At 38.6% G+C, this 11,432-nt stretch overlaps 2 protein-coding genes across 2 annotated transcripts; one reads left to right on the top strand and one right to left on the bottom strand.

Annotated features, from left to right (window-relative positions):
- Positions 1-3,409: 3,409 nt before the first annotated feature.
- Positions 3,410-8,373, top strand: LOC5506811 (2-phytyl-1,4-naphtoquinone methyltransferase-like). Its single transcript, XM_032375218.2, has 3 exons — positions 3,410-3,541; positions 7,278-7,457; positions 7,947-8,373. The coding sequence occupies exons 1-3, from the start codon at positions 3,458-3,460 to the stop codon at positions 8,340-8,342; spliced, it is 660 nt and encodes a 219-aa protein (XP_032231109.2). The 5' UTR covers positions 3,410-3,457; the 3' UTR covers positions 8,343-8,373.
- LOC5506810 (ADP-dependent glucokinase) lies at positions 7,477-11,038 on the bottom strand. Its single transcript, XM_001627434.3, has one exon. The coding sequence runs from the start codon at positions 10,762-10,764 to the stop codon at positions 9,334-9,336; it is 1,431 nt and encodes a 476-aa protein (XP_001627484.3). The 5' UTR covers positions 10,765-11,038; the 3' UTR covers positions 7,477-9,333.
- Between the last annotated feature and the right edge of the window lie 394 nt (positions 11,039-11,432).

Here is an 11,432-nt window from a genome sequence, read left to right as displayed (position 1 = left end):
TTTCTGTGAGTAGGACAAACTTTTATCAAAAACCTCGTATAAACTCCAATTTATTTGTGGAATTCGAAAGGATTTCTCCTCAACAGGTACTTCTAAGGATTACGGGCCATCGTTAATTATTACTTTCTTTATTCGAGTGAAACGGTTATAAATTCATTTGTATCCATGATCATCAAGAATCAAAGCCTTGGGTTTTATTGTGCCAGCATTTGCTAATGAAAGTTTTCTCTGCTTTGTAGAGCGATGATTATCCCGATCCGCTGCTTCACGTGCGGCAAGGTTGTCGGTAACAAGTGGGAGGCATATCTTGGGCTGCTCCAGGCGGAGTACACCGAGGGGTAGGTGGTTTGAGATGTATGTTGGATGGAATAATTAATAGCTGCTTATTTGGTCAAACAAAGTCGATACCTGTTTATGTAGTTAGTAAATTGGTATCCCTTCGCCCTCTCTCCTACAAGAAGGCATTCTCAAATCAATGTATCTTGTGAGAGCTGTTGCAAAATACCATGCTACGCAGATGAAACTTTAATCAACAGGACTAGGCAGCTACAGAGTGCTATGTGAAATTCTGGTTTTCTTGTGTGTTATTATAGATCAAGGCAATATGTTATAAAGTGGCTATGCGGCTATGGTGTGCTAAGTGAAATACCTGTGGCTAGTGATAAGTATTGTATTTTGGTATCCCTGTGCCTATCAATATGTAGCTGGTGGTTCAGGTATAGAGTATGATAGTGCCAAGGGTATTTCGCAAGACCATCAGGCGCGTACACAGAGGGGTGCGCACATACCCCCTTTTTTCCATAAAATATCTTTGACTCTTCACCTCCCTCAGCACTGATCTTATGCCTGTTTCCAGAATAAAACCTCCTTTGATATTTTCCTCACCATGTAAACATTCAGTCAAATCTCACCTAATGGGCATTGATAGATGGAAACAAACAAAAGGATAATGTAACCATCAATTTTGTTTTTTCGAAAACTGTCATTGCTCTAACCCACTTAGTCAATTTCTTTTTAGGACATATTACATACCAAACTATTTGTGAGACTGTTTCAATCATTCTCTTTATCGCCTTTGAACAGAGTTATGTTTTAATTTTCTAAAGATTGGAGGAATTTGTCTTTGATTCTACTTTGTTGACTGCCTCTTTTAAAAAGAAGCCTAGGCCCTAATGCTTTAGAACATGACATGTTTCCTACATACTCAGCCTACTGTAGGCTAGAACATTTTGGGAAAAAAAAACTATTGATTAACATGTTTTGCAAAACTGGATACAAAGGAATTGTAAACAATTCCTATTATGATTACAGTAAACATGTCCATATAAGAACATAGAGAAAGGACCTACAGGCTGAAATTATAAGAAGCTTATCTGCCTGGTGGTGAAGGATCACTCGAATGTTTTGTCAAAATTTTCAATCTCTTCAACCGTATCTTTAAAATTCTAGGTTCTTATACATGGCGTTTACTGTATAGACTCTCTCTTCTTAAAAAAAACTAATTCATGTTTCTGAGTGTTTTGTAATAACAAGAGTTTAAATTAACTCTGCATTTTATTATTTCAGAGATGCACTTGATGCCCTGGGACTAAAAAGATACTGTTGCAGGCGAATGCTGCTGTCACACGTTGACCTGATTGAGAAACTTCTTAATTATGCCCCTCTGGAAAAGTAGAGCCATTTGTTAAATCAGGCCTACCAAACTCATGCTAGCTCTACCAGACTCTATCAAAATGTCGCCTCAAGGAAGATAAAATATTAAGGCCTTTCCCAGAGGAGATATTCTTGTAAAAATGTGCTTTGTAAATATTAGAATAAATGTTGTTGTGGAGTAATTGTGGAGTTGAACTATTAAATAAGTTGCTAGTTTTTGTCACAATTTGGTTTCCTTTGGGTAAAATTTTATAGGGACCATCAAATGATCTAATAATTGGGTCATTATTGGCATGTTTTAGCCTATTACCAAATGTCTTGGATGGAATTTGCACAAAGGGATCCAAGATATTTTTTTGGTTTTCCTTATGCCCAGGCCAAAAAAACACAAGTCAGCACAAGTTGCCCAAGTTTGCTACTGTACTTGCAACAATTGCATTTTGTTTGGCCAGGGCTTTAGTATAAATTTGTTATTTATATTTTTGGGCTTGGAAGTATAGTTTTTTAAGGTATTATTTTCGGAAGTACCACTCACGTGACCAGCTCATGCGACCAGGCCAGCTAATTCATTGATCATTGAACCAATGAGAGACTTGTTCCAGCAAGAACCGGGGGGGACTTGAAAAAGATGGGGGGGGATTAACCCATTGACTCCTGGCTTTTTTGGAGCTGAATTTACAAAAAAAACAGACTGAAAACAGATACCTCCCCCCCTATTCTGAGTTTTATACAGCCCGTCAAAGTCAAACACAGCTGCACCTAGTCAGCGGTATCCAAGCTTTCCAACAGTGCTTTGCGGTCCCCACTTTTAATCCCTTGTCGATGTGCTGAAGCCAGCACAAGTTGATGGTTGCTTGTATTTTTCATCAAAAATACAGCTATGAGCATATTAGGAGATATTCTTATTCTTATTCTATTTCACCAGTTATACTGGTGCGGAAGGCACAACAGAGCTAGGCTCTAAATCAAGTACCCCCTTGAGTGTATTGTTAGTAAGCATTGTAAGCAATGTCACTGGGGGTGGTCACTGCCAGAGGGTTTATTGCGTCCCCAGTGGTTCTTTTACGTCCCTTCGGTTCAGGTTAATGTAGTGCAGCTTGAAGAGACGGGACCTCCGGTTTAGTGTCCTTATCCGAGAAGACTGGAAACACGGGAGAATAACTTCAACTCACTTGTGACACAAATTCGAACCAAGGCAGGAACCCGGAAAAATCCCCAGTTTGAGCCAGGATTCGAACCTTGGCCACAGCGGTGAGAGGCCGACGCGCTAACACACTCGGCCACCCGTGCTTCCTTTAAGGAGAGTGTCTCAGGACATCATGTCTATGCTTTGTTTTGGCTAGATTGATATAAGGGAAAGGTTTTAAGAACTTTAAAGCCATGCGATGAACCAGAATGCTGTGGCTCTTAAAGCCTGAATTTGTATTTATTATTTATTATTTTTTTTAGTATTTATTTTTTGTACAACCATGTTTGAAATTTTTGGGTATGTAATCAGGAGGGGCTGTATTGTGCGGAGACATGATATGCCCCCCATTTTTTTTTAAAAAAAGGATACAACCAGTAGGGGCATGACAGTACCCCAAATATTTTCTTTAAATTTTCATAATGCTTCCGTATCATATACCCTCCCTCCCTCATTTTTTAAGGCCTACCGTCTGCTACAGCTGTGGAAATTTTTTTATTTCTGCCCATGGAGCTTTTTTTAAAATTTAATTTTGGTCTTCCTGTGGATTAAAAAACCGATAACGTGGAACGCCTGGTAAAAGAGTACCACTTCAACGAAGAATTTTGCCACGAAAACATGCAATCAGTACGACGGTGGCTTGTTGATATTGTAGCAAAAAACCTTAAAGAACCCAAGGGGCTCGGTGGATTGATTGTACTGGTAATTACTCTAAAATTTTCTTGCTGCTATCTGCTACACATAACTTACAGTCACCCTCTACTATTCCCTGCTAGCAGAGGGTTCTACTAACACTTGCGTCTCTAAAAATGTCATTCAGTTAATCAAAATAGTGGAACGGAATAATGTGGCGAGGTATTCTGTAATTGTGTTAATGCCTTAGGGTATTCTGTAATTGTTACCCCGCCACCTAATTTGCTGCCATTATGCCTCGTTCTTCAGAAATTATGGTGTGAAGTTTTTGTGTATTCTGTAGTTGCTCTACAACTGTTCAAAAAAGAACTTTGCACCTTGATTTCTAAAGAGCGAGACATTGATAAATGTGGCGGGCGAGGTATTCCGAAGTTTAGATGATGACACGAGTAAAACCGACGCCTTGGATAACTAAAGAGGTATTGCAATTAATTCAAAAACGTGATGCGCTGTTAAAGAAAGCTCGTCGTTCTTCCCTGGCTGATGACTGGGATTCTTATAGGTCAGTACGTAATAAAGCGTCTAATGCAATTAAATCTGCAAAGTATAAATTCTACAATAGCTGTTTTGAAGAAAATAAATCCAATCCTAAAGGAGTCTGGAAAATTATCAAATCGCTTATGGGTACTGATGAGAAAACAGAAAAACGCTCCACTTGTAATCTGAGTGCCAATGATTTTAATGTACATTTTACATCCATTGCTGATAGCTTGAGAAATCTACTACCAAGTGTACCGTTTGACATCTCAAAGCTGGAGCACTTTGTACTTTCCAGAAAGGACCCTGAAACTGTTTTCTCGATACCGCGAATCCCTATTGGTTTTACAATTAATTGTCTTCAAACTTTGAACTTAAGGAAAGCTATGGGTATCGATAAATTCAGTGCAAAGATTCTTAAGCTGGCGGCACCTATTATTGCACCCTCAATTTCAAAGCTGATGAACTACTCTATCGAAAGTTCCGAGTTTCCAAAACGATGGAAAACGGCCAAAGTTACCCCTTTATATAAATCTGGTGATCATATGGACAAGAGTAACTACCGCCCTATATCCGTCTTGCCCATCCTGTCTAAGCTTGTTGAGAGACATGTTCACAATCATTTTTATGATTATCTTGTCGAAAACAAATTATTATATGCAAGTCAATCTGGGTTCCGCAGGCATCATGGAACTGAGACAGCATTAATTAAAGTAGTAGATAATCTCCTCTTTCAATTGGATAAGAACTGTGTAAGTGGTATGCTCCTTATTGATTATCGAAAGGCTTTTGACATGGTTGACCATATTATCTTGATGTCAAAGCTGAAAGCCTATGGTTTAGACAAGAACACTACGTCATGGTTTGAATCCTATCTACGGGGAAGGCGACAATTTGTTTCTATTGACGGCGTGGACTCAGATCTTTCTGTTATACAACATGGAGTTCCTCAAGGAAGCATTCTTGGCCCTTTGCTTTTTGTTTTATTCATCAACGATCTTCCTTTTCATATTAGTTCACCTAAAGTGAAGATAGATCTTTATGCGGATGATACTACTATCTCGTTTTCAACCGATGTCAATAATACTTCCAATTTAGAGAACACTCTTAATTCAGTGATGAGGGATGTGGAAGTATGGACCAATTGCAACAAACTTCCAATAAATGAGACGAAGTCAAAATCACTACTTGTGACTGGTAAACGCCTTGGAGAGAAAGCACCACACAGTAAATTATCCATTTCGACATCTAATGGAAACACCCTTGAATCAGTGGAATCAGTAAGACTCCTTGGACTGGATGTGGACAGTAAATTGACCTTTTCGGATCACGCTGAAAGGACATACAAGAAAATTGCAGGAAGAATCGGCGTACTAAATAAGATCAAAGGTTGTCTACCCCTCAAACAAAGAACAAATTTCTATAATGCCATGATCAAACCTTTGTTTAGCTATGCTGGGACTGTTTGGCAAACAGCATCAACTAAGGATTGTTTGTCAAGATTTCTAACTCTACAAAAAAGAGCTGCACGTCTAATACTCAACGCTGAACCCAGAGCACCCTCAGTACCGTTGTTTAATAGACTTCAATGGCTGCCTTTCTATCTGGACAATCACATCTCAATGTGTTCTATTCTCTTTAAAAGGCTACAACTGATGGTGCCCGAATATCTAATTGAAACTCTTAAGCTGAACAATACACTTCATAATAGAAATACTCGTTTCTCAGGACTGAATTTTATAACTCCAAAGTATACTAGAAAAACCGAAGGTGGGAAAACGTTTACAGTAAATGCCATCCATAAATGGAACAATTTAGAAGCCAGCATAAAGAAACTGCCTAATATAAGCTCTTTTAAGAACGCTCTCCGTCATAAATATCTTAATGAACAATTACTTTTAAATCATTTTAATATTTCGAATTAACTCATATTTTATTTTCTTTATTTAATCTTTTTTTTTTTTTTTTTTTTTTTTCTCCTTTTGGTCTGGGTGGGAATAGTATTTTTATAATTTGTATTGTAAATAGAGATTTTATATATATATATATATATAGATTTTATATTGTATTATTTGTATGTATGAGTTTTGAGGGCCACAAGTTTACTAGTGTATTACACTATTAAGTGCCACCCTCTGTAAATAAAGTTATTATAGTATGGTAGTGAATGTTCTTATGTATGTACTCTGCCCTCTTTTTCGCAAGCTCACTCGAAGTAGTCATTTACAACTAGACTTTATTGAGTGAGGGCCTCTAAAACTGCTAGAATTAGAAACAGTTTCTCTAATAATTCATGTTGTGGATTTTGGAGACATTTGCACGTGCAGAGACATTTCACAAGGGAATAACAGGGCGCTCTATTGTTATGTAGCAAACTTATTTCAAGATTGTGTTACCAGTTTGCCAAATAACAATAGAGAAATGTCTCTATACACATGCAAATGTCTCCCAGGTCCACAACAATGTTGCCCGAAGCAAAGGTAGAAAATGGAGTATGCAGACAAAAAAAAATTACACGGTTAGTTTAGAATTACCACTACGATCCCCATCATGCCTAATCAGTCATGTCTCTCCACAAATTAAAAGATAAAGGATCTGTTTTTTTTTTTGGAAATATGTTGGAAAGTTCATAAACTACTGGTCTGTTCATATGTTAAATAACTTTAAATCGGTTACCGATAAATAAAATAAAACAGTAACCCATCAAAAACAGATGATTAAATATTATTATATGAAAACATGAATGAAATCGGATGATATTTGAGACTACTAGATGTCAATTTTATAATTTGTAAAATGAAAAAAATGTGATAAAGAATTACTAACGAGCCTCCTTAACAAATCAAACAGCGCTCACCATTTCAGTTCAAAAACAAATTTCAAAAACTGCGCTAATTTAAAATTTTGTCATTTAGGTGCGTGCACAACAAACAACAAATTTGCAAAATCCATCACCTCAAAACTTATGTAGCCCTCTCTTATTTTTTGTTTTGATTAAACGAAAGGCTAGTTAATAGAGTGTTATTACTTTAATGGTGTGTTTTAGCCAATTTTGAACTCATTATAGCTTTCTGGCTTCCTTCTACGTTACTCTGCACTTAGTGAAGTCAAATGACAAATAACAGCTTGCCTACTACACATCCCTTTTATAGTGCATGTTCATGTTTAAGCACATATTTATCCACAGGCTTTCCAGCTATCAAGAATAAGTCTTTAAATTGTTATACTGTAGATAAAGTTGACATTTTCTCTATTCTGCTCTATTTAGAATAAACTAAAAACCCACAATGAAATACTGGAGCACCAGGCAGTGGAAACACTTGGTATTCAGCCCAACCACAGAATCCTAGAAGTTGGTTTTGGCCCTGGGGTTGGTCTTGCAGCTGCTCTAAGAAGGGTGAAGGAAGGGAGCGGGAAAGTGTATGGTGTGGACATTTCTAGTATTGTGGTAAGCTTCAAGCCACATATGGTAGTTAGTTCCATTTATTTACTATATATCTTGGGGCTCTAAGAATATCAATCAGCTTCTCCTGCAAGGAAACTTCAACATGACAATCTACAAATGAAGTCTGATATAATTCTATTGCTGATATTTGATTGAATATATCTTGGTTACTCACTAAAATTGGGTGATAAAAATGCATGCTTTGTAGGTCTCCCCATTGAGTGGGAGCATAAAATGATGTTGTGATTGGCCTTCTTTAACACCTATGTTCTGGGAAAAAAAAATTCATTTACACTATAAATCCAAGATGGAGGCTACGAAACACTCGAGGCTGGTTTTTTCACCATGAAAACATTGGGTAAAGGCCTGCATTCCAGGCTAGGGCCTAACAATTCTATACAAAAAGGGTAAAGCTGGGGAGGTGTAGAAACCATCAAACTATTTCACTTTTTATTTAATTATTACTTAACCATTTTTAAAATTTAATTTCAGTTATCGTTGACCAATCAAGCATTTGCCACAGAAATCAAGTCAGGAAAACTGGAAATTGTACAAGCTGACGTAATCAACCTTCCTTATGGGAAAAACTTCTTTGATGGCATATTTCACACTAATTGTTATTATTTCTGGCCTGATATTCCACTGGCAATAAGAGAACTTAATCGAGTATTAAAGCCTGGGGGTGTCATGGTAACAACACTAGCCCCTGAACGCTTGCAAAAAGTCACTGATGAAGGATATTTCAAGTACGCAAGTTCTTGGCATATGGATGATTATACCAACGCATTGGAAAATGGAGGATTTGAGGATATTATAAACACTGTAGATGATAGGAAAATGACCGCAAAAATAAACATTATTTCTGCATCAAAGAAAACTCAAAAGTGATAATAATAATAAACTATAATATTTATCCTAAGAGGGTAGCATTTCACTTTCTAGTGAATCTAGCCAGAGGCAGATTTAGGGGTGGGCCGGTATTTTCAGATATTTACCCTAAAAATAACAAGTAATATAAGGAAATACTAAAAGAACATTGAATCTGGCCCCCCTTTCTTGAAACCCTTACTTCGAACCCTCTTTTTTGGAGCTCCTGGATCCGCCCCTGCCAGTTTCACCATTCCCAAAAACATGCTCAATAGTGTTATTCAAAGGAAAAATAAAAATAATCAATTGTAAATGATACAGATGGTACCTTACCATTCACAATGGTTATTTCCTATAAGATCCAAATTATTGACTGCTGCAAATAGTTTTGTAATGAATGATGAATCTATATATAATACCTGCCAACTCTTTCAAATTAGCAGTAAGTCTATGAATGTGTTTAAAAAAAATGCAGTCGTTATAGAGTTTTTGGGGCGAAAGATGCAGTTATCTTTGCCCATTTTACTGTATACCATCTAAAGGGTAAGGAGTTTTTTTTCAAAGTTCACTAAAAAACCCAATAACACTATGTCTGAGACTGCTGTAAATAACAGCTGAAGCAGGCCTCAAAATATTGGGGTTGGGCATGATACAGAAACAGAAAAAAGTACGTGAAGCAAGTGTTTCTGTGGAGTTTCAGCACAGAAAGACCAAAGATCCAGATGGGCAGTCTCTCCCTCGTCTCAATTTTTGGTTCCTCCATTTTCTGTGTGGACAAAACATTGATTGTTCCATCTCTGCTGAATCTCCACAGAAATGCTACAGACTAGAAAGTATAGGGGGCATATAAACATTATGTGGGTGACGTGCTCCACCCCAGGGCTACAGCCCAAATATTGAATATATATACTCACACTGCAGTGCAAATACAAAAGATCTGAAAATTATACATACACCCCTTCCCCTTATCAAAGATTCCCATTCAGGCTTAATGCATTTCATCTAAGAAAACCTAAGACTGTACGGAAAGACCCCCAGCTGAGATATTGTCTCCTCCACCAGCAGTTTGTTTGATCTCAGTGCACACTAAAACCGGTGCCACGCAGAACTCGTAATCTTTCTCCTCCCAACAGGACACAGGATTCTCTGCATTGAATGGCACCCGATTACTATTCTGAGTCACACTTAGAGAGAACGAGTCATCCATCAAAACCTTGGATTTATGGGTCTCGATATATCTAGAGCCACACACATGTCGGGTGGCTGTCAGCGAGGCTTTTGCTGTTGCACTCTTGGCATTTTCCCAGGTTCCTTTTGTTGTGAGCATAGCTTGAAATGCCAAAGTATGGAGGTGAATTCTAGTGACATGACGCTGATTGGGGTGTAGCTCTTTTGAGCGTAACAAGGTGTAGACTTGGCCCATTTGGTCAAGGACTACAGCAACTCTCGGCTTCTGAGTAGAAACTTTTGTGATGTTGTTGAATTTCAGCATACTTAGGAGATTTGGGAGATCCTGTTCATTCATGCCTATTGAGTCAGAATAGGGAAAAACATACTCTAATAGATTTGAAAACAACTCAAACTCATGGAAAACTCCCATCTCAAAATGGATCTTGGTTTCTTTTTCAAGCGAGCCAAGGTAGTTTGAAAGCTCTGTAAAGCGCTCTATTCTTTGATTGCCCTTATAAGGGAAGTTGTCCATCATATGTAGTCCACCGATCACAACTACATTTGGTTTAACCTGTTCTGTGTTGGTTTTGAGGTCTTCAAGAGCAGTGAAGTAAGGGTTATGCTCATCGCTGTGCAGTACCATGCGATTCGCTCTCTGTGAGGTAAATTCACCCCAGGGTTCATCACCAGGAAATTCCAGCAAGAGGTGAATATCATCTTCTGGTACCTGGCTGCCAATAATGGTGATGTTTCCAGGTAGCAGATCTTCAACGGTAGCTTTTGTCATTCGACCAGCCACCACAGTATCACATTGCTCCTTTGCAAACCTTATCGCAAAAGCAACAGCAGTACCACCAATGATCGCCCTTGTGCTTTCCAGCTTTCGGGCCAGGTTTGAGAGCTTCCGAAACAATTCTTTGTTGGCAACATATCTAGAAGATGCCACACTGTGAGCATAAAAATAAGCAAAGGTCTCTGCCAGTGCTGTCTCATTTTCTATGGCATCGTGGGGGTACATCCTGGCCGGCGGGGCAATTCCAATAGCTTTCAAGAGCTCTAAGGCATTCAGCGAGAGGTCAACTGTTGCCTCAAAACCGATGGCTATCCTTGGACGTGGTCCTTGTTGTAATCTTGCCCGGGACCTCTTCTCCAGCGCAAGCATTCCATCCAAAACCGACATAACATGGCGTTCCGTGGCTTTCTTGTAATAATAGGCCGCTAAAATAGCGAAGAGGACAGTGACAGCCGCACTGTAGCCCAAACAACTGGCCATCTTCCGAATTCAGGTCAAGGACGGCTAGCGAATCCAGTAACTCTTCTTTCTTTTAGTTTTAAAACAAGATGGCGTCGGGAGCTATCGTTCGGGTCTTGTTCAGCGGAATTGTATGCCACAATTTCTAACCAATTCTAGGAGGATTAATACCCCATTGTTCTGATCAAACAATTTTCTAAAACTAGAAATGGAACCAGTCACACAACATTCGAACAAACGCCGGAACCGGTTGTAGGTGATGGTTCAAGTGGCAAGCCTACGTGGCACGCCACAGGGATACCAAGCAGGCACGCCACAGGGATACCAAGCAGGCACGCCACAGGGATACCAAGCAGGCACGCCACAGGGAGACCAAGCAGGCACGCCACAGGGAGACCAAGCAGGCACGCCACAGGGAGACCAAGCAGGCACGCCACAGGGATACCAATTTAAATAAAACACTCATCTTGCCAGTGTTTTTTTTTTTACATTTTAGAAACAAAATCAGTACTTCATAATCATGGCTTGGGCACTCAGTGATGAGTGAAATGTGAAACTAGTTGAATTGTTGTTATGTTTTGTTATTTTCACAGAATAAAAAAAAGGCGTCAGATGGTTATTGACAATATTTGATTGCATATTTTTTATATTTGCAGGATTTTAATGTTTAAAGGCCTTTATTACTTTGA

This window comes from Nematostella vectensis, chromosome 9 (genome assembly GCF_932526225.1).
Source record: "Nematostella vectensis chromosome 9, jaNemVect1.1, whole genome shotgun sequence".
NCBI lineage: Eukaryota > Metazoa > Cnidaria > Anthozoa > Actiniaria > Edwardsiidae > Nematostella > Nematostella vectensis.
The sequence above is the reverse complement of the archived record's forward strand: the minus strand, read 5'-3'. Positions and strand labels throughout refer to the sequence as shown.